Genomic DNA, 23,521 nt, shown 5'->3' on the forward strand with positions numbered 1-23,521 from the left:
AAAAATTCGAACAAAAAATCTTTGAATCGCATTTCTATCGGGGAACTTGGATTCTGCGAAAAGTGTGAAACACGTCTCAAATGATTTTTCGTATAGATCTTTGGAAATAAAATTTGAACATGAAACGTCACCTACAAATTCCTTGACCACCATTTCCTCAAAAAAAATTAATGGATTTTTCAAATGAATTTGAACAAAATTAGTTTGAGGCCGATCGGATGGTAAGCAAAAAAGTTTCATACCAATGTTTTTCGCGATTTTTAAACGCATGCGAGTGGAATTTCCGGAAATCCCGTCTCAACGTGCAACTTTATCTCATAAGGTAACTAACATTTGAGATTCCTACTTAGCTCTTACAGTTTGGGCTGTGTGTTGATTACCAATCAATCAATCAGTCAGTCTGTCAGGACAAACAGTTTTATATATAGACACTAACGGGTATACCCCCTATATGGGATATTTGAGCGTACCATTTTCACTTAAATTTTGACCAAAAATAATGTTGCCAGATTTGGATGTCAGATTAATCTAGAGGCCATGAACCATGAACAAAGAGCTAAGCCTCATCGAAATCGGTTGAGTTTTGATCGAGTTATGGGGGTGGGAAATTTCGACCTATGTCTTTATAGGGTATTTGAGGGCCACTAATAATTCTTTAAATATATACAGCCATTAACGATAAAGGAGGCCGAATGTATAAATGTATTAGCAAAGCTATCGATAGTCCTGCTGTTATATAACGGGACTATCGATAGCTTGCCGATTAACTGATGCATTCGTCCCCGAATTTGCCGTTATTCAAGCAATTCAAGCAATTAAAGTCGTTCGAATAACATTTCAATGCTAAATCAAAGTCTGTGCCAAGTGGCAATATCCATTATGTCAAGGTCCAATCATTGTATAATATTGTTTACGTTTGTTTATCTTTCGTAATTGTTAATTGTTAATGCGTTTTGTTGTAAATTAAATTACTTAACGAACTGAAGGCTCATTTGGTGCTGGCACAGCCCTCTCCTCCTTCCACCCTTCCGCTCGGCTTGTATTTGAGTGATATTTTGTCGTTACCCTCCGCCCGAGCATCCCCCGCCTGTGGCAAGTCGTTTAATTAGAAAATCGCAACCATTCATTAATCATGATGCATTTAAAATATCATTTCAAATTGTTATTAATAGTCCATGGCAATGGCAATTGCAGTGCCGCTCAATGTCAAACAGAGGTCATTAATATCGCGTCGATTCAAGTTAGTCTATATAAAAACAACTGAGAGTGTTCTAGTCGGGATTGCACGACTTGGTAGATACCCTTGAACTCCTAAACTGTTCATAGCATACGATACCAAATTTGGTGCATCTAGCTCTTATATTTCTCAAAAACCTAGTCTCAAAATCGATATTTATCGATATTATGAAAATGAAATAAGATATCGAAACAAATTGATAAGCTAATTCTGAATAAAGCCTCTAGATCTTGTAGTTTACGAGATTGAGAAAGAAATTATATACTTAATGGAGTCGCAGTTGCTTACACATCGATTTGTGGAAAATCATTATACCCCTTGTTACCCATTAGCAATGGGCTTAGGATAGATAAAAACTGGTACGAGCTCGATTTATCTATGGGGAGTCGCTGGGTATACGAGTGCCCCGACACCAAAGTCAAGCCTTTTGTTCCGTTTGTGTAAATTAATACTTGAAACTGAAAAAAAAAACCTATAAAGTATAAATTTGCTAGCTGAGAAAGAGCGACTGGTATATACCCTGTAATAAAAAAAATAGGTAATAAAATAAACAAAAATATCCAGACTTTATGAAAATGCAGGTTCACTTATTTTAGTATCTCTTTACGATATATGGGCGAAGTTGTGAACTACATACTTAACTTTCTATAGTTCTCGAGAATATACAAAATAAAAGACTTTATAATAAAGCTAGCTTCTAGCTAGAAGTACCTTAAGCCGCCAAGAATCTTTTAACACCCCGCCGCATGCATTTTGTACACTTGTGCAGGGTATTAAAAAACATTTTGCAATAAATGGGGCCAGACAATTTTTGCATTCATATTTTGTAATCGCAAAGCTGAAAAAGAGTTGGGGCAAAAAAAAACTCACATACACACACAGAAAACAGAAAAACAAAAAAACTCGCGAACGTTAAACTCATATGAAAGTTGAAATTGAAGTTCCAACTGCATTGTGCATGTTGGGCGAGGGGCTGCGTTAAGAGGGGGGGAATGGGGGATGGGAGTATATGGAAAAAATGCCGCGAAATGCTTTGCCTGAATGTCAATTGAATATTGCATATAAAGTGGAACGGGTTGAGCTGCTGAACAGAGGCTGCAGCTAGGGTCGGAACGGGACGGGCTGGGCGGGCGGGCGGGCGGTGGGGGCATGTTGCAGGGGCTGCACGTTGTCGTTATGAAATTTGCACACGCCTCAAATGGTTGACTGACTGACGGAACGGACCGACCGACTGCCTGTCGAGTTGATGAAGTAAACCAATAAAAGCCGCATGCCACACAAGCTGAAAGCCACGCCAAATCCCCTCGCCGAGAGAGGCCGGAGAGGCACAGGCGGGTGGCGGGGGGGCGGGGGGCGTGGGGTCAGCGGGAACAGACACTGCTTGTCGCATGCAATCGAATGCAATGCGCTGCACATGTCACCTGAAAAGAACGAGCTGAACTCAAACATACAGCCCGCCCCATACTCTGCCCCGCTGCCCCGCTGCCACCTGCCACATGCCACATGCTGCATGCAGCATGCAATTTACGCAATTTTGCAGCACGAGTGCGCAAATATTTGTACTTTATGCCCGGCCTCCACACAGCCCTGGCCAGAGGCCCGTGCCGCATTGAAAATCTTTGATTGGTTACCAATATTTTAATTATGGCCAACAGTTTGAGCCCCAACGGGCCGCCGCTCAAAGCTGACCTTTGTCCAAGTGCAGCCAACCAGACGAATGTCCAAAATTGGTTTCACATTTGCCCAGCTTGAAGCATCTTTGAACTAGAGGCCAGACCAAATGGCATCTATGTTGACTCTGAACCCTCGGCAAGACAATTCTCTGGGAAAGCACACAACCATTTAATTAATTTGAAGCAGCAACGAATAGCTAGCAACTTGAGCTTTAAGTGGGATTAAATGTGCCCAGCCAAAACTCACCGACAATCCAATTTAACCCAGCTTAAAAGCTTTAGCGCAGCTTTAAGCAGAACAGAATACACTGCAAATACAATCAAAGTTTACCAATGGAAACGTATACAAAATTTAAGCTTTAAGCTTGACTTAAGACGAATAGAATACGCTCCTAGAAAGGTCACCAATGCTATCGTATTAAACAAAATAAGGCTTCACGTAGAAAGAATAGAATATAATAAAATGAAATAAAAGCTGCGGCTTTTTCACTTGTTTTTCCATCCCTTTACCGTAATCAAGCTTCATTTGCCGTCAAGCTTTAAGATTTAGTAGAAGAAAATAACTTCATGAGAGCAGCATGGCTATTGATGGAGCTTTGGGCTTTAAGTGCACTTAATTTTAGTCAGCAAAAAAGCTTTTTAAGAGCTTTTGCTTAAAGCTAACCTTGTTTTACATTTAAGCTGTAAGCAAACCTAAAGCTCCCAGTGGTTAAAATTGTGTTCAGTCGAAAATAGAAGAGGGAGAAAAAAAGCTGAGTAAATGTACATATATAACAAGTCGAGCTTCAAGTTAGATAAACTGTGTTCAGTTAATAGAAAGCGCTTTGTGGCCTTAACTCTGAGCTCTGAGATATTAATACATATGTTAGCCAACAGCAATTAAATGTAATCCAATCTAATCTAATCCATTTCTAGATGCCAACAGCAAGTATTTAGTGCAAAGGGCAGCAACCCCCCATATCATTTGAGCATTTGTCGTGATTCAATAAATCAAATGCATTTGGCTCTACGCAAGTGGGCGTGGCAGTGTGCTGTCAGTGAGCCGCATCCTCATATTGTGCGGCAACCACTTGAGCAGTTCGGCCAAAGCTCTTGCCACCAAAACTGGCCTTGAGGCCAGTCCAATGGCTGGCGCTACCCAAAAAGGGGGCGCGTCTTGCAACGTTACGGAACGTTGCGGCCCATAAAAGCGAGCGCCGGCAACCCGAGTTCCAATAATAATAAATTTTCAATCAGCAAATTGACATCGTGATTCTCAACGTATTGCCAACTGCTGCGGGCGGAGCTATTGGTCAGGGCGGGGCAGGGGGAGGGTGTGTGGTCAAGTAATCATTTAGCCAAAAGCTGTTATCTATATTAAAGCCGACTAACTGGATAGCATCAGGATTACCCCCCCACACAAAAGCTCCCACTTTGGTTTATTTAATGTTGGGATCATTTGATGTTATTTCCGATTGGAAAAAAAAAGTCTAACTATGCGACTGTGAAATATTCGATTTCGAAATCGAAATAGCGAACTACTTCTTACTTATCCTTTGTCAAATCATCATGACGCCGAATAGTTGGGCTTCAAACATAGGCAATATACAGAGATATGCTGCGCTTAGGTTGATGCGTGATTATTTTGACAGGTGGCAACGCTTAATGCAATAGCTGTGTTATCGATAGGCACAGCTGCTGACATGTACTTATCCTCCGGTTAAAGTTGCGCTTAAATTGTGTTAAGCTTTTTTAGATGATAAACTATGACAGGCCGAAACAAAAAGAAAAACATAAACACGGGCTTCGCCCTTGGCAAGCTTTCTTCTTCAAATATTATAATAGATACAAGTTTTTTACCCATTTCTCGCCGACAATTTAAATCTACCCGTACTAGCTTGAACTTAGGTCTTAGGTTTATTTTGCAAAAAAAAAACAAAAAATTAACTTTCGCTCGTTAAATATATTAAATAAATTTTCAAGCGGGAAATGTATGGAACATATCTCAAGTAATTTTTTTTTTATAAAGATCTCTGGAAATGAATTTGAGCCCGAAATTTCAATTACCAAATCTTTGACACCCATTTTCATCAAGGATGAATGGATTTTGCGAAAAGTGTGGTCAATTGAATTTGAACAAAGAAACTTGAGATTGAGCTTGAGGGCGATCGGATCGATCAGTCAGTCCGTCAGTCAGGAAAAACAATCTATCTTATATATAGAGATACATTTATGAGCGACAAGTCTCTGGCAGAGAATATTGCATTGTAGATGGCACAACAAGCAACCGACGACTTCTCGCTAGCTTGTAAACACAGGCTCATGAATTAGAACCGGCGACTTTTCGCTAGCTAGTAAACACAATTTGGATGACTTTATGTAATATTGTTAGCAGCCATTTATTTTCAGTGTAAAACATTACAAATTGTTGCTGAATTAGAACCGGCGATTTCTCGCTAGCTAGTAAACACAGGCTCATGACGTGACGTTAACAGCGTTGATTTGCACACAATTTGGATGACTTTATGCTGGATAAGCTGCGGCTGGGGCAGGGCATTTGGGGTACAGGCCCTTTTTAAGATAGTTTCGAGAGTTTAGCTTTCCAATGGGCAACCGAACGGGCTTAGTGAACAAATAATACGATTGGATTGTTTACACAGAGACCGAGGTGCATAGCAGCGCTTAGAGACCAGGTCACCACACCTTAACACACACTACACACACACACCACACACACACACATAGAGAGGTTGGCAACGAGTTTCCGTTTTGGGGCAAATTTATGGCATTTCCTATTTTGATTTCCGCACTCAAAATGGACGCTCGGCTGAAGCGACAGCTCGTTGGATGCTATCATAATGAGAATTGAATTTGCATGGAAACGAACGTGGGACAAGTGAAGAGGGCGGGGCTGGGGCAGGGGCGTTGTCGATGTTGCATGCTGCACAGAGGCAGGCAGGCAGCGTAGCCAAATTGCAAAATGATATAATTCAATGAGAGTTGATTAAATTATCAGTGCTCGGAGCTCGGAGCTTGTAAGTGGCAGAGGGGCAGAGGGCCAGAGGGGCTGGCGAGCTGCTGGGCTGTTGCTGATAACGTGGGGCGGCACGAGAGGGCGGCGATGGCTGCGGGCGGTCGGACGGTCGGGCGGTCGGGGGCTGACACTGTGTGCCACGCAACGGCTAGGAGCTTTTGGTGGCACGGCCAGCAAATTGGGTGTTGTTGTTGTTGCTTGTTGCTTGTGTGCCTTGTTAATGAAATTTTCCGCTCCTTTGGCAGACGTTTGTTTACATGACGCTGTGTGTGTGCGCCTTCGTGTGTGTGTGTGTGCGTGTGTGTGTGTGTTGCTCTTGCCATTTATTATTGCAAATTGTTGTTGTTGCTGCCGCTGTTGCTGCTGCAGCGCCTTTTGTCTGTTGTTGCAACTGATGATGATGACGTTGACGTTGCATGATGAAATAACAAACCGGATTAATTTGATTTCGTGTTGCCCCGGCGCGGGCCATCGGGCCCAATTCTAGCCAAGGCAAAGGCAAGGCTTTTGTGCGCCAGCTGCCCAGCTGCCCAGCTGCCACGCCCAAAATGCTCTCAACTGCAGCTCGTCTTGCTCGCGTTCTGTCCGTGTGTGTGTGTGTGCGTTTGTGTGTGTAAATTAATTTTGCAGCAGTTGGCAGCTCCACCTGAGCAACAGCCACAACAACAACAACAACAAGAAGAAGAAGAAGAAGAGGCCACCACAGGCAGCGGCAGCTAGAGGTAATCGCATCCTACAGCCGGCTCGAACACCATCGATCCAATTCGCATAAGTGTGCTTCACTTAACCAAACACTGGAGGCACTTCCACAAGCCTCCAGCGAACAACAAGTAGGTGTGGCCCGGGTCGGGCGTGCACGACTGGGACATACACTGCAGCAAGCGCTGCAGCGGCTGAGTGCGAAGTTCGTGTTGTGCACACACACTTTGGACAATGGCTGCGCTTCTTCCTTCTGGATAATCGATAATTATCGATTTCGTGCTGAGTTGACGTTGATTTGTTGTGAATGTGATCTGCACACCAGAAGGAATCACGTTCCCAATTCGAGCTCTTAATGCAGGGCGCGTATCCATACAGAAGCTGTATCCACAGATAGCACTCAATTGACATGCTGTTTCATTCCAAGCCGTTCCGCTCGATTCTTTTTACAGTTTATAGCAGCAAGTGGTGAGAAAAAGTAGCTTTACGCAATGCAAATTGTCTGTATTTTGGGTAGTTCAAGGAACTATGGAACTAAGGAACTTTCATAGAATCCAGAGCACAAAGCTTCTCGAATGATCTACTGTTTCATTTCATGACGTTCTATGGATTTGAAACTAAGCATACATTTAGCATCTAAGCCATAAATAGGTTATCTCTAAATTAATTGGCTATCGTTCTAACGAACGCGTACTGTACATCAGTCAACTGGCATGAAGTTTCATTCCGTTTCGTTTCGTTTCCATTTCATTTCATTTCATTTTTATTTCATTATATTTCCAATTCATTCCATACCCTTTTCATTCCATTTCCACTTCATTTAATTTCCATATCGTTCAATTCCTATTTTGTATCATTTTCATTTCCATCTCGTTCAATTTCCATTCCATTGTATTCCATTCCCACTTCGTTCCATTAACATTTCGTTTCATTTTCATTTCGTTCTACTCCTATTTCGTTCCTCTCAAATTTCGTTTCATTCCTCTTTCCCGTCTTGCATTTTAATCCCATTTTTTTCTTTTTCATTTCTGGCACTTGGCCAAAATGCGTCTTAGCCACTAAATTTAGTGGGCTGCAACGAAGCGCACTGAGTGGCTGCCAGCCATTTTGGGCTCTGCCAATTTCTCAGATGCCCAAATTTATGAGCCAAGTTGTCACTTGCAACTAACCAACCAACCCCCCCGCAACCCATCCTCCCCACCCCTGCGATGCATCCTTCTGCCTTGCCCCTCCCAAGCATAAATCATTTTATGACGCCAAATGCGTAGGCACCTAAGGGCCCAACTGGCAGAAGCAAATGCCAAACCACTTTATCTTCGTTTTCAGTTTTCAGTGGCTCTTGCCAAACCCCTGGCTACCCCATCCTCTATGCTCCCTCCCCCGAACTACGTCACCCCCCTCTTACCCACAGCCGCTGCGATTTGTTGCGATTTGTTCAATCGCTCAGTTGTTTTTTTTCTTTTTTCTTCGTTTTGTGCTTCTTCTTTTGCCACGTCTTTGGACCGTGCCAAAAAGAATTTCAGCAAAAATGTCGCCACATTGCTGTACAGACTTAACCAACACTGCCCTGTCTTGAACCAACCCCACCCCCACCACCTTCGCCACCCGCTCAGACGACGCCCCTGCCTCGTTTTTTTTTTTGCATGCCAACCTATTTTGGCATATTTTGCTTTTTATTATAAATTTTCATGCTGCTTGCCACTGGTCGTCGTCGGCGGCGTCGCAGCCACTTCAGTGGGCAAATCTTCATGCCCCATGCCCCACTGCCCCACGCCCACCCACTGCACCCCCCCCCCCCCCCACCACCCCCACCCCTTCTCCATTTACTAGCGCCTTTACAGCTGTCGGTGTTTAGTGGTGCCTGTGTCTCTCGCACATGACTAATAGCAGAACTAAACGATTTGATGGACCAGAAAAATGATGACTTCTTTTTTGGTCCTTCGACAGACAGTTCTCTCTAGGGTGGACGAGGTCCTTGCTGTCGCTCTGTGTGTGCGTCTGTGTGTGCGTGCGTGTGTGCGAGGGTTGCTAACTCAAAGTTAAATCCTTTGCTTTGACTTTGCCCCGCCGCTATGCATATAGAGTGGTTCGTTCGGTGACTCTCGTCCTTGCGCATCCTTTTCGTGTGGCAAATCCTTTTATTGTGACAGTTGTTGTTGTTCTGTTCGGTTGTTGTTGCTGCTGCCGGTCGCTTTTGTGATCAACATTTAATGTTTTCTTATTATTGTCAGCGGCTCTGCTGTTGTTGTTGCTGCCGCATGTTGCATGAAAATCGGTTTAATGTTTTGGAAGATAATCTAATTTGGTCACTTATATGCGAATATGTATATTATTTGCTATTATGTGTGAACACAGCGAGCAAGAGTGTCTCCTTCAGTCCATGACACTGACTTTCTCCCCCCCCCCCCTCTCTCTCTCTCTCCCCCCCTCTCTCTCTCACTCTCTGTTGGTCGTCATGCTGTCATCGCCCGCTTTGGCAGCGTCTTTCATGTGGGTGCTATAATGCCTTTACGGTCCGGTCCGGTCCGGTCCGGTCCGAGTGTATTAGCATTTCGAATACATTCCATTTACATTTTTTCAATTTCAACGAGTTTTTTATTTAATAATTCGCAATTTGCATCACATTTACAGCGGCAGCAGCAGCAGCTGCAACATTCGGAGGCGCCCCCAAACGGCCAATGACCAAAGGGTCTAATGTGGCAATGCCTAGCCTACGCCATATGGCGCCTCCATCCAGCTATGCCAGGCATTCCATTTAAGACGAGACGAAATCAAGCAGCAAAACTGTCAAGTCCACCATAATCTTGGCCCGTTTCGGCGCATCGAAGAGTCCCGAGGCCCTCCCGTCGCTCATATTCAATTGAGAGACAAAACTTTGTTTCTTTTTCAATTATTTAAAAAACCTATTTGCTTATTTTAGTTTACAAAACTGGGGGTTCGATCCCTCAACTTTATGGACAGCATGCCGACGACTTGGGCTTCGCTTTTATCAGTCAGTCAATTCTTCAGACAGGTCCAACCATCTATGAATATAAATTCATTTGCAACTGTTTCAAATATTATTATATAACTAGGCCAGAACCAAACGAAAAAAGAAGTTCGAGTGCTCCTATCGGGAGTGCCTGACTGAGCAGATTCCCTGCACCTTCTTCTACCAACACTTATGTACACCTTTTCTTACCTATTTAATGGTAAGATTCGGATCGACTTGGCTGCACAAGATTATATATACTTTATGTAATCGGAGATACTCTCTTCTGGATTGGCACAAACAGATGTTTCCTTTGTTTTACCTTTCTGCAATGAATTCAGGGTATACTTATATGCCTCCTGCTAAAAGGCATCCATTCTAACCTTTGGAATTTACATTTTAGCAATAATCAAAGCTGCAAGCATCTCAAAAATGTACGTTTATACGCTACACAGTTTGAACCAACGTCTCGGTCCAACGCTCGCTTCTCGAACCTGGTTTTGTGCAACTTTATACGTGGAATTCGCTACGAATCTCGTCACATATCTTACAAACTTGTCTGGCAATATTGTGAGAGTAAAAGAAGACAACATCTCCGAATCGTTAAAGTCGATATATATTCCTGATCCGCTTTAGCGGTCGAGCCGACATAGTATGTCCGTCTACGCTAAGCAAAATCTGCGTTATTTCCTTTTCGCTTCGTTCCAATTCCATTTCGTTCCAAATCCATTTCGTTCCATTGCCATTTCGTTTCAATCCACCCACCTTCGTTTCGTTCCATTTTCTTATGCTCCTTATGTCCAAAATTTTATTATATATTATGCAGCTCGATTAGAAGAATCGTTCGAAGAATGCGTTTTTCCATTCTCCACTTCGTTCCATTCCCATGTCGTTCCATTTTGTTTGATTGTGGCACTTGGTTGGGTTCTGTCAGGCTCTGAGCAAAATCTTATCCAATATTATATAGCTCGATAGGAAGAATCTTTTGAAAACGCGTAAATCCATTTTAATTTCGTTCCACTTCCATTTTGTTACTTTGTGGCACTTGGCCGGGTTTTGCCATGCTCCTAACCTATGGACAAAAAATCATCATATATCATATAGCTCAGTAGAAGGAAACGTTCGAAAAAATGCGTTTTAATGTGGTTAACTTTTTGAGATAGCAATTACGAGTTTAAATACTCTGCCCACATAACTGTGTTGCATTTTTTTTAACCAACTGATACGGTTCGGGATTCGGTTTACGTTAAATAAAAAGCGGAATTGCGCGTTTCCAGAAAGGGAAAAAAATATAAACCCGATTTGCAGTCGTAACAAACTGCAATTGAACTGGTTAAAAACAACAACAACAACAAAATATAATAAATATTGTGGTTTTGTTTATTTGCAGGTATGGTTCCAGAATCGACGGGCCAAATGGCGCAAAACCGAAAAGGTCTGGGGCGGCAGCACCATCATGGCCGAATACGGCCTATACGGGGCAATGGTGAGGCACTCGCTGCCGCTGCCGGAGACGATACTCAAGTCGGCCAAGGACAACGATGCGGTGGCACCCTGGCTACTAGGTATGGAACAGAAATGTAAATGCAACAATCATATCGCAAACTATCAACTATACACAAAATGCATTTAAAACCAAAAAGAACTTATCCCAGCCCGCGCTTCTCTCCCTTCCCAACCAAGGCACGCTGCAGCTTCAGTCCGTAGGTCGCATTGAATTGAGGCAGCTTTAATTGAATTTTCAGCGAGACAAAGAGCCACAGCTCGGGGATTATAAAATGATATACTCTCACACACACACACACACACACACACACACACACATATATATATAGATATATAAGTTTGGATATCCTGTCGAAATTGTGAGCATATTTGGCGTGCATGTCGCAATGGACGGGACGCATCTTTGGCTCAATCGGGTGTCCTCTGCTGTTTTGTCGTCATATGTTGCGCACATTTTCTTGGCCCTTGCCTCAAATGACTTTGCGGATTAGCGAGGCGCACTGCCAGGCCATTGGTGGGTGGGTGGGGCAAGAGCCGGGCATTTGCCCCTTATGCCACACAGCAGTTAACAAGTGCTTTGGGCAACTCTCGGGGGTTGCTTTTGACTTTTATTTGTTAATAATCGCTTAATAAATGCAAAATGCACACACACACACACACACACACACACACAATGCCAGCGCGAAGGGTGAGCTCGGCAAGGGGTGATGGGGGGAGGGGGTTGGTTTGCAGTTACTGCTTTAATTTGGCATTTATCGTTTATCTAGGCGCATTGTGAGATGTGTTTTGCCAGCGAACTGCAGGTTTTATTGGCACTTGTGAACCACCCCCCCCCCCCCTCCCACTACCACCACCTCCCACCCTTAGAGAACGTAATGCTTTGGGTGTTTCGCAAATTAATTCCCAAGTAGCACCAGGGCCGTGCTACTTAAGTGGCTTAACGGCTCAGCTTTGAGGTTGGCACCGGGCATTTTTCATCTATTCAATATTCTTTTCCTTTTCCCTTTTTTTTTTTTTTTAATTAAGTATCTGAATGTCAAATTAGTTGGCAATTGATGCGTGGCCAACCAGTTAATAATGCTCAAAATGTTATCTGCCATTCAGTTTTCGAGCGTAATTTTCATCGAGTTATGGCTTGGTATTCCATCGGGGATTTGTTTCGGGCATGACAGTCCTTATGCATATGCTGTTTAAGCGAGTTGTGATAGGTTTGAACCATCTGTTAGCTCGCGTCAGTTCGAACCCCATTATGAGCCGAGCTGCACGCTTTCGATTAATACAGTGCGACAAGCTTAAAGCTTTGGGCGAGCCTTCTTGCATACCCTTAAAGCTCTTACTGCTTAACTTGTTCCGAATTTTGACCAGTTCGAGGAGCTTTAAGTTGAAGCTTAAAGCTCTTAGTGCCAGAGCAAAATTGTTACCAGTTCGAGGAGCTTTAAGTTTAAACCTTCATGACCACAGAAAGCTTTTTGCCAAAGCTGTTTATATTGTTCTGATTATTCGAATTCCCAAAACTTTCAAGTTGAGTGTAAGCAATCGAGCTAATTACTATTAAAAAAAATGTTTCAAGTACACTTAAGATATGTTTCACAAGTAAGCTTAGAATAATTCAGATATTATTAGAATAATTGAAAGCTTTAATTGAAATGCATTGACTACAAAGTTCTTTGATTAATCGAAAGTTAGATGAAGGCTTGTTTCGATGCGCTTTAAGATTTCCTTTTGAGTTATTGATTGAGCAAGATTGAGCTTTAAGATATCCTTTTAAAATATTGCGCTCAGTAAATAGACAATTCTTTGGTATTCAGTATTCTTTTGGCTTCGAGCTTTCAGTAAACGTGTATTGAAGAAAAGCTCGCTGCCACTCTAAGCTATTAATACTAGATTAAGCTTCAAGCTGAGCTTTAGTAAAAGTAATTGCATTGAAGAAAAGCTTGCTGCCACTTTAAGCTAATGTCATCTGCCGTCCAATCCATGCCCCACTCATTCTCACCAAAGTACACGTATATAATCAAGGAAATGCTAAAAAGCTCTCTCTTCTCTCTCTCTCTCTCTCTCTCTCTCTCTCTCTCGCTCTCTCTCTCTTTGTTCTCCCCTGGCAGGCATGCATCGCAAATCGATTGAGGCACAATCTGCGCTCAAGGACGACTCCGGGGTCAGCGATCACGAGGATTCGGCCGGCTCAAAGTCAGCGCATTCGGATGAGCTGCGCTCGCATTCGCGCGCGCTCAGCTCGTCGACGGAATCTTTGAACGTGGTCAGCCCGGCGCCGAGCAGCTGTCCGACAAACGCTTCAACGGCGCCGCCGACATCAACAACGCCGCACGGCAGCAGCGGCTATGCGGCTGCCTCATCGGCGGCCACAACGCCGACGGGCGCCACCACCAACAGCTCCGGCTCGCCGCACATTGAGCTCAGCTCGCCCTCGCCGCAGCAGACGCAGTTGCTCCAACAGCAGCAGCAGCAGCAGCAGCAGCAGCCGCCGCCGCCGCCAGCACAGCTCTACTCTGTGGCCACGCCCAGCTATCATCCGCTGCTGGATGCGGCAAATGCAGCTGGCGCCGGCGCCGCTGCCTCCAGCAAGGATTTCCATTTGATTATGAACACGGCCGTCGCGGCGGCTGCCGCAGCTGCTCAGCACCAACACCACCAGCAGCAGCAACAGCAGCAGCAGCAACAGCAGCAGCAGCAGTCGGCGCCCGCCGCCTTGCCACATCCCGCGCTGCATGCGCATCATCTGTCCGCCGCGGCGGCAGCTGCCGCGCTCATGGAGCACGATCCGGATGCGTTTAGGTAAGCCTCAAGTTATCCAACTCAGATCCGTTGAGTCTGTTGGCTGCTTTAATGCCCTTTCGCCAGCTGAAAGGAGTATATTGGTTCTCTTGCTGTTCGTCTGTCTATTCGCAAGCAAACATATACACACAAAGCTGTGCTTCTTCTTTCCTTAGCCCCATTCTTTGTACGGGAATGCATCCGGCATTAACTTCGGCCTTTATAGTCCGATCTTTATGAAACTTTCTGGTCTTAAATGTGGCATATAAAAGTGTGAAATCCGTTGTTGTTGCCCCTTAAATGAAATATTCTTCAACTGTTTATACTCTTTCATAGTCTACACGACAAGTTTACTGCATGTGGCTCTTATATTTATCGATATTTATCGATATTTATCGATATTGTGAAAATTAAATAACAAATCGAAAACGAATGATTGACTAGTTCTGTGTATAGCTTAGGAGAATCCCAGATCGAATGTTCATGCAGACAGACAGAAGGAATTTTCGAAGAGCTTTTACAAAAACAAGTCTCATCAAAATCGATATTAATCGATATTATGAGAATTTGAGAATGTCTTTGCAAGTAAAGCTGCTTTACAACACAGGTTTTCGGTTCAAAACTTGATTTCCAATTGTTTTGATAATCCAATTCATCTTTTGAGAGCCGTAAAAATGTTTAAATCATTTCAATTGCGAGCTTAATTTGATCACCATCCAAAATCGGCAACTGCCAAATTTGTTTAGCTGTGAGTTGAGTTTTCGAAAAATAAAAAACTTGGTTCTTAGTAGAAAATAAATTTGAATTCCGTGTCGCAGATTGATCTGAAAGTATTCGATTAATCGTCATCTCCTTAGGAATTTGACGGGTGTTGGACGGCGATAGAGTATTATGCAGTCGGTCATGATCGATATTCCGATGTGTTCTCTTGTGTTGCAGGAACAACTCGATTGCCTGTCTGCGTGCCAAGGCGCAGGAGCATCAGGCGCGACTCCTCAACAATGGCGGCCTCTTTCTGCAGGTGCGCAGCTTCGCGGCACAGGCTCAGGCCCAGGCCCAGGCGCAGGCGCAGGCGCATGCCCAGGCCCAGTGTGATATGCTTAAAAGCGAGGAGCGTCACGGCAACAACAACAACAACAACAACAACATCAACTGCAGCAGCAGCAACAGCAGCGCTTATCAAATGCTGCAGCTGCAGCAAACGGTGGCAACGGCAGCGCCCATCAAAATGGAGCTGACTTCCGGCGGCGGCAGCCACGCCTCCAGCGACGATGTCTGACGCCAGTCAGCGTTGCCAGACAGCTATCGTATGCCAAACTAACTGCGAGCCCAGTTATATTTTAGCTACATACATACATACATACATACATATATAGAGAAGCACACAATCCAAAAATATATATTTAGTAATTTTTTTTTTTGCATAGATTTAAACTACATATTTATTGTCGTGCTAGTAATCGAAATTGCAACCAATTGATGTCTTCATTTGGGGACCCCAACGATCTTGTGTAATCCAATATGACATGATATTATAGCTGCTAAGTGTCAAGAATGTAATATTTTTAATAAAACGCATAATCAACATATCAACCTTCGGTCTCTTCTCCATATTTCAATGTATGTTTCAAATTCGATTAACTAACTTTGCTATCCAATAAAAACAGCTGGCATAAAAAGCCGTTAGGTCAAGCGCTGCCAGACTTTAAAGTGTTTTGCTGCTTTTTCAACTGTTATACGTTGGCGCACTGAGACCTAGATGGCGCTGTGCGCTGTGCACCGTGCTGCGTGTCATAGCAGGCAGCAAATTTGAGCTCAATAAACAGACTTAGGTAGAGTTTTTTTCTATCGAATTTAGATTTAATATCCTTGTAGATTTAATGGACGAGATCAGGGGATTATTGCAGTATTCTCTTTTATTTACGAATTAGTGCAAAAACGAAGTTTTGCTTAGACACCTTTTTGGCGTTTTCGCTGCAGAGAATTTGGACTGTACATTTTTCCCCGTGATATTAAAAGATAAATAATGGGTTGCCAAAATTGATTTCTAGTACACACATCTAATAGTCGGCCAAATAAAAATTAAACATTCACTCGTTCATGATGAGGCGCAGAAAGCGGCGATAATCGATTTGCTTTTTGGCATTCGTTAGGCCGCGCGTGAGCGCGATTAGCTCGGCGCTGCTGAAGCTATCGCCGGTCCGGTTGAGCAGCTCCAGCATCCGTTCGGGCGTCACGTAGCCGGTGTTGGTGAAGTCCAGGCTGCGCAGCGCCTTGATGAACGCGTCCCGCTTCTGCATGTCCATGTGGCAGGCATTTTTGCCGAGCGCCTCCAGATAAATGCGCGCCTGCTGCAGCTTGGCGGCGGCCTCGCCGTCCGTGCAGAACATCGTCTCCATGAGCGCCACATAGTTGACATTGCCGCTGTCATCCTTCATGGTGTCGAGCAGAGCGGATGCCTCCGCCTCGTTTAGCCGTTCGCCAACCGTTGTCAGCATCCGACGCAGTTGATCATATGGCAGCTTGCCCGTACCGTTCGAATCGCAGCAGCGCAATCCGTTGATCATCATCGCCGCACTGGGCATATTGTCCAGCTTGGCCAGCTCACAGTAGATGCTCAGCACCAGCTCGAAGCTGACGCGCGTCGGCGGCTTCACCTGCGGGAACTTGAGCAGGCGCTGCACCAGGCACGCCTTCAATTTCGACTCCTTGAAGTGGACACCCATCGCCCGCAGGCAGTCCGATACCTTCAGTATGTCCAGCGCCTTGCTGCCAAGCGGCCGCACAAACAACTGAAAGGTCTCCCGCAGCTTTATCACATGGGGCAGCGCTGGCAGCAGCTCGGCACATGTCCAGAAATGGCTCACCTTATAGATGCCCTCGCTGTCCTCGCTGACCGTTCCGTTCATTTTCTTTAAATTTAATAGTTTCGTTTTCTTTTCGTTTTTTTATTTATTACTTTAACCCGTTTCCCGCTACGTTTTGCTATTCAATTGGTTTTTGGGCTTCTCAAAACTCTAACATTTTTATGAGAAAATCAAAATTTTGACGTTAAATAATTCAAAGTGTGTGCGAGCTGAACTAAGCCGCTTCGCTTTACACCTTTTATGGCCAAAGGAGCTAAGCCAATGTGATAAATATTGACAAATTCACACAATTACAGAGTACAGTGCACGCTCGCTAACTGAAACACACACTCAACTTGCGCCGTTGCTTCAAAATCATTTATCATTCATTAAGGTAAAGCCTAGCACTATGGCACTTAGCCATATTTAAGTCCTGGAGCTTTCACAAAGATCGCACCTTAGTTAATCACGAACACATTTTCAATTCTTAAGAATCCCATTTAGTCCACAAATACTTACGCTTCACATTTCCATTAATAAAACAATGACAATCAGATGCTGTTCATTCAAATAAATATCTTTATTTATCATTTCAAAAACTTTCCAAAAAATTGTTGGTAAATTCGTACGTTAATCTTACAACATTTGATGCTAATTTCGTAAAAGGCGCAATTCAATATAAAAATGAAGAGAAAGAAATTTAAAAAAAAAATATATCTATATATATATAAAAGTATACAGTATCGTTTGGTATGCTCTATATATAACTAAAAATATATATTATATGTGGAAGGCTCGATAATATTAATAATAATCGTTTGCATTATAATTCTAATAGTATTAATAAATACACAAAATTTTCATTTCAATATCCTAAATTCTAGATTTTTGGTGAATGCATCAAAGATGCGGCAAAATCTTTTAATAAATAAATAAATGCTTGGCTAAAATGTATAAACTAATTAAGGATTGCAATAAGTGCTTAGATAGACAACGTTTAAGAAACGTAGACACTAATCAGATAACGAAAGAGACAGAGAGAGAGAGAGACAGAGAGAGAGAGAGACAGAGAGAGAGAGAGAGAGATGCACGTTTAGATGCTATCTCGCCCGCTCGCCCGGTCGGCCGCTGGGCATTGTTATTGCTTGGAGCTGGCAAAGATGGTCTCGCAGTGGGTTATCAACGAGGAGAGCATGAATATCTCCTCCGTGAGATTCGTCATGTGCTGTGGCGTGGCAATCAGCGTGGGCGCAAACACAGTGGCTAAATTGTGCTCATTCATTTTGTTGACCGCATAATGCGAGGCGACACTGTAAATAGGACACAGACAGATGCACAGACTGAGCAGGTGTGGACACGGACTCACCGCTTCAGATGCTCCAGCATATACTGCAGGCAACTGTAGTGCGCCGGCGGCAGGCGACGCACTGCCTCCGCCATTAGCTGCAGCTGCTCCGTTGGCATCGCATTGCCTGCAAAGAAGTCAAATTAACTGGCTGGCAAATGAAAAGATACCCATTCTTTGAACTGGGCTACTTACGGCCGGCAGCCATAAAGCTGGGATACGCCTGGAACGTGATCAGCGGCACGGGCAGCAGGCGCAGATAGAGCTTAAGTGTGCCAGCAATTACATTGACATTGCCATAGGCCGCCTCGGACATGTCGGTCTTGTCGCCGTCGCGATCGAGCGCCAGCTTGAGCGCATCGATCTCATCGGCAAATCCAGAGACGCGATAGATGCCCTCCTGGAGCATGCCGCGTGCCTCCACCTCCTCGACACAGCGACGGACCACAAATGGTATTGTGCATTGATGCAGCTGCACCATGGTGGTCAAGTCGGTGCCAAAGACGCCACGGATGCACTTCAAATCGGGCACACATTTGGGCGGCACCAGCTCGGAGCATTTGTTGTGCGCCATAAAGCCGCAGGCATCACATTTGACGCCCTGCGCGGTGAAGCCCCACAGAAAGTTGGCGCAGAACTCACACCAGTTGAGCCCCTTGAAGGTGTGCACCTTAAAATTGTGCGGCTTCTCATACACAAGAGGCATGGGATCGACGGCAACTTGTTGCGGCTGCTGCTGCTGCTGCTGCTGATGCTGCTGTTGTGGCGGCAAGTGCTGGCTGATCTGGCTGTCCTGGGACGGCAGTGCAACCGCAGTCGCATCCGTTGACGCAGCAGAACCGTCACAAGCATCTGTTTTGGTCGCGGCATTCATTTTGCCCAGCTCATTGGAGAGTGCACGCAGCTTGCGGCGATTCAGCGTCATGTAGGGGCTCTGCTGGTAACAGTTTTTGGTTTGCTGATTAATCTGCTGTATGATGGGGCTGGCGTGCAGCTGCATGTGAAAGTTGATTAGCCCATCGGCGACCATTTCATGCACCGTCTCATAGTGTTTGTCCTGCTCGCGCAGATAATGCCCATCGCCCGGCTTGTAGAAGACCTTGTAGTGCTTGGTGCGCTTATTAAAGCGCACGCTCAGCGTATGGTAGCCATCCGTTTTGGGACTGCGTCGCACCAGATAGCTGCCGTCGCTGGCATTGGCCAGCAGCTGCTCCGCCTCCAGGTGACCCATCACGCCATGGTATTCCGTTCCGTACAAACGCACCGCCTGATTGTTCTCCTCAACGGCGTCGGCGGTGCTCTTGGCCGGCGGTAGGGGCAAGGTGCGCTGACAACGCACAGGATGCGGCGCCGGTGCGTCCAATTGTATTCTATACACTGTACGATAATGTGAATTAAGCTAAATCTGCTTGCGTACAGCACACTGATTGGATATTACTCACATTCTGGCTTCCAGACCTTTTGCACTGGCGAACTTGGTTCACCGCCACCTGGCAATGTAGCGACTACGCCCGCAGCTTTCGACATGGCAAAAACAAAGCGCAACTAAATACAACGCTAAGCGCTAATTAAGGAATGCAGTTTAGCACTGTACAAAATGCTTTAAGCTTAAATTAAATGTAACATTTTTGCTTTTGTTTATTTCTATTCTGTGTTGTGCTTGAGCAGTGTGACCGACAGATGGCGACAGACAAAATACCAACAAAATACCAAAATACAAAATACTGGCCGACATTGATTGATCGATCGCCTTGGGAGCCACACCTTAAATGCAATGAATAAAGTTTGCTAATTATACATACAACTTTTAGCTATAGTAGCAAATTTGTATTCTCTTTCGCTGAGTAAACAAAAATAACATTCGATTTGTTGTGAAACGCCACATTTTATATTTAAAAGTATTGCCAATTCTCGTTTGTCTTTGTAGCACTGACAATTTGAGCAACGCGCGCTGCTTGCCCCGACAATAAGCCCGTTGCTACAATACTTCAGAGTTTTTGTGAACGGTTTCAACTTTATTTTCGTTTTGTTTAAGGATTTATTCGAACGTGTTAGAGTTAACTGTAAGAAAACACCAAATATTGTAAGTTTCATATAATTTTAATAACTTTAAGTACGTTTCTTTTGTAAAAAGATCTACTATCATTCGCTTCAATTATTAAATATATTATTAAATTATTCAAATAAAAAAAAAACATGTAAAACTTTGAAATGCGCATTAAAGTTCAATTATACGCTACCCTCGCATATATATCAAATCATTAATTAAGAAATACTTGTTACGATACTCGTTGAAGACTTGAGTTCCATTATGGGTATGTATATAAAAATCTGTTGGATTATAAACTCGATACATTTAGAATAATACGCAATGTTAACGATGCGACCTCTCCGAGGATGTGCATTACCCTGCATTAAACAATGGTTCAATGTTGTGTGTGCTGGTGTGTGTGTGTGCTGGTGTGTGTGTGTGTGGATGTGTGTATGCTGCGCTTAACTGTGGGTGTTAGTCATGGGGTTGGTCGCGCTTAAGGTGCGTCTAGTTGTATTTAGTTGGAATCAATTCTATTTGCCCCGAAATGCAAGAATATACAAAAGATACAAATTTATGGCTAAGCGAGAATTAAAAGTGGAATCTTGGAATTGGGAGTTAAGTTTTGGCGGAATGAACTCGGCTACCTAACATGGCAGGTGTGTGTTGCTGTTATTGTTACTGTTGTTGCTGATCTGCGTGTTGATAGCTCTGTTTTGGGGCTTAGCCGCTCATGACCATGCGCACGAACTCCTCGTAGTTGATGTTGCCCTGCTGATCCTCCATGTTGGCCAGCAGCTGTTCCACCTCCTCATCGGTAAGCTTCTCGCCCAGCGTGGTCAACAAGTGGCGCAGCTCAGCGGATGATATATAACCGCTGGCATCCTTATCGAAGTGACGCAGTCCCTCGATGAAGTCATCGGCCGTATCGCCGGAGCGCGCCTTCGATATGGCCTGATAGATGGGCAGAAATACCTCAAATGAGATACGCTCATCGGGCTTCAGCTGATGCGTGCACTTCTTCACGTCCGACTCGGTGGGATTCTGACCCAGTGCCCGCAAGCACTCGCCCACCTGGCTCAGCTGTATCTTGCCATCGCCGCGGTTGTCAAACAGATTGAACGCCTCCTGGAACTCTGCAAAGATTTTAATTGAATCAAAGTTAGTTATGGGTTATAAATCATTTAGTTTCAGCCCCACACCCGTTCCCGTTCCTGTCCCCGTCGCCAATTACAACCTTCGAGCGTGGTGAATGTAGGCTTTACGTGTGCCGTGTAATAATACATAATGAATTGAATTTTATTGAATCTCAACCGTTTGCCTGACTGCGCCGCCTGCTACTGAGACACTTGGTGCGATGCTGCAACAGATTGCACAACATGCGGCAGCAGCTGCAGCCGTTGAGTATACCCTTGCAGAGGGCATTATCATATTGTCATAAATTGTGTCACACGTTGAAGAAGCCGCCATATATTTAACTGTAGGATATATACTACGACAGCCGATTCGTCTTTCTATATACCATATTCTCTCTCCCTCTCTATTTATCTATAGCCTACGCCTTGGCAAACTTTATCAGCTCTTGATAAAACTATTTGGGATTATTTGGTAAGACTATTGAATTATATTTGATTTTCCTAAATGATGCAAAGGGAAACGTTTAGTAAAACTCTGTTTATTGAGTAGTTTTAGGTGAAAATGCTCATTCATTATATCTATATTAATTTTTTAGTTTTTTTATTTATCAAATTCTGTTTGTTTTTAAAGTTTTGTTGATTGCATAGAGCTGTAAATCGCAATCAGTTGACAATACCTATACAGGTAATTTTTGTGTTTTTCTGTCAATGCAAGTGCATTTGCCCGTCGGCATTCTGAAGCTGTTCTTTCCATTTCTGTTGTTGTTATTAACACGCGCTTGCAACTGGCCAAAAATGGCATCAAAAACAACAACAGAATTTTGTCCATTTTAGGTAAAAACTGAGCAGCTGAACGTGCTGAACGCGTCGTCGTGCGTTCAGTTCAGGTAAATCAATACGTACAATGCGGTCAGCTGACGTCACTGCAGCAGCAGCAGCAGCAGCAACAACAACAGCGACTTATCGCCAGGCGACAGGCAATTGAATAGATTTTGATTAAGTTATCAGAACAGCGAAAATTCAACATTTGCAGCGAGTTGCGTAAAGAGATTCGCAATGTCACAGAGGCAGGCGATTTTTGGCGTTTGGGAGGGATGTGACGCGGGGCGGCCAGGGCGGGCCCAGGGCCATGTGCCAATGTTGACCCACAAAAGCCGCCTTAAATGGCAGCCGTCGGCTGTCGGCCAACATGGATATGGCCAAAACTTTTTGTTTCTGTTGCTGTTTATGTTTTTTGTCTGCTTTTTTTTCGGCTGCTGTTCAATGCAAGCGGCTGCAGCTGTTGCAGTCGACGCTGAGACGAGCTAGCGACAGTTCGCACCCGTTGTCCTGGACCAGCCAGCCAGTCAGTGAGTCAGTGAGTGAGTGAGTGAGTGAGTCAGTCGGACGCATCCTTCAAGCTGTTTGATGCGACTTAACTGTTAATCGCTGTTGCTTTGCGCGCTCGTTTTGTGAGTCATTGACGCGATCGTATGGCTGCTTTCGTTGGCCCCGTTGCCGCTTTATGTGTGTTTATTTTATCAATGATTCATGCCGCGCATATGAAGATGTGTAACACACACACACACACACACACACGCACAAACCATCGGCACACGCATAGACACAAAGAGGAGACATGCAAATGTTGACAACGTATACACATATACTTGTGTGTTGCTTCTGTTCTTGTTTTCTTGTTTTTTTTTTGCCGTTTTCGCTGCTGGCCAAGCTTTGAGTTGGCACTTTGAACTTCTGCGCCCATTTTAAAACCAACACCCACTTACACACACGCACACTAATACCCATGACACACACACACACACGCACACTCACCAGCCAACTGATCCTCGGTGTAAGCTGCCTGTAAATGCAAAAACAGCAAGAATAAACACGCTGTAAACAAATTGCTTGTCGTTAAAGCAACAACAATTTTGGCCAACTTACCATATTGATTGAAACGTGGGAAAAACAACACAAAACACGGGATATATTGAATGCCAAATGCACTTAAACCAAATTATTTATTGGCGATGGTAGCTACTGCAGCACGAGTCATCGGTCATGTTATCGAACGTATCGCACTGGCAACATCGGCACTGGGCATTGCAAATTTTACAGCACTGGCACAGTTAAATTTATTTAAAATTAAAAATAAATATTGTAATTTTTTTGTTTTTAATTTAAATTTATAATTGTATTAAAATGCATGCATAGCATTTTTTAATTGTATTTAACTGGGCATAAAATCGCAATAAAAAAAATTGAGTTGGTCATTCATTCAATTAACCAAATATTTTCTGTTTCTTTAT

The 23,521-nt window shown here is 44.0% G+C and overlaps 4 protein-coding genes across 5 annotated transcripts in view; 1 reads left to right on the top strand and 3 right to left on the bottom strand.

Annotated features, from left to right (window-relative positions):
• The window catches only part of Vsx2 (Visual system homeobox 2), a 60,346-nt gene extending 44,931 nt beyond the window's left edge, over positions 1–15,415 (top strand). The window contains exons 4-6 of one of the 2 annotated variants that reach the window (XM_064699451.1): positions 10,984–11,158; positions 13,202–13,892; positions 14,811–15,415. In XM_064699451.1, coding sequence (XP_064555521.1) covers positions 10,984–11,158; positions 13,202–13,892; positions 14,811–15,150 — 1,206 coding nt within the window. In that variant the 3' untranslated portion in view covers positions 15,151–15,415. Of the gene's footprint in view, positions 1–10,983; positions 11,174–13,201; positions 13,893–14,810 lie in introns of both variants that reach the window. The other variant, XM_064699450.1, reaches the window with a different exon arrangement.
• Positions 15,416–15,769: 354 nt separating this feature from the next.
• On the bottom strand, positions 15,770–16,933 carry LOC135440329 (uncharacterized). The gene has a single exon (XM_064699438.1). The coding sequence runs from the start codon at positions 16,778–16,780 to the stop codon at positions 15,962–15,964; it is 819 nt and encodes a 272-aa protein (XP_064555508.1). The 5' UTR covers positions 16,781–16,933; the 3' UTR covers positions 15,770–15,961.
• Positions 16,934–17,533: 600 nt separating this feature from the next.
• RhoGAP5A (Rho GTPase activating protein at 5A) lies at positions 17,534–19,734 on the bottom strand. The gene is made up of 4 exons (XM_064699420.1): positions 19,505–19,734; positions 18,258–19,439; positions 18,084–18,189; positions 17,534–18,027 (listed from the first exon to the last, which is right to left on the bottom strand). The coding sequence occupies exons 1-4, from the start codon at positions 19,587–19,589 to the stop codon at positions 17,856–17,858; spliced, it is 1,545 nt and encodes a 514-aa protein (XP_064555490.1). The 5' UTR covers positions 19,590–19,734; the 3' UTR covers positions 17,534–17,855.
• Positions 19,735–20,349: 615 nt separating this feature from the next.
• On the bottom strand, positions 20,350–23,271 carry Mlc-c (Myosin light chain cytoplasmic). The gene is made up of 3 exons (XM_064699443.1): positions 23,157–23,271; positions 23,046–23,073; positions 20,350–21,230 (listed from the first exon to the last, which is right to left on the bottom strand). The coding sequence occupies exons 1-3, from the start codon at positions 23,157–23,159 to the stop codon at positions 20,818–20,820; spliced, it is 444 nt and encodes a 147-aa protein (XP_064555513.1). The 5' UTR covers positions 23,160–23,271; the 3' UTR covers positions 20,350–20,817.
• Positions 23,272–23,521: the final 250 nt, after the last annotated feature.

Source organism: Drosophila montana, unplaced genomic scaffold (genome assembly GCF_035044405.1).
Source record: "Drosophila montana isolate Dmon_TW-CO22-7 unplaced genomic scaffold, ASM3504440v1 contig_920_1, whole genome shotgun sequence".
Taxonomy (NCBI): Eukaryota; Metazoa; Arthropoda; class Insecta; order Diptera; family Drosophilidae; genus Drosophila; species Drosophila montana.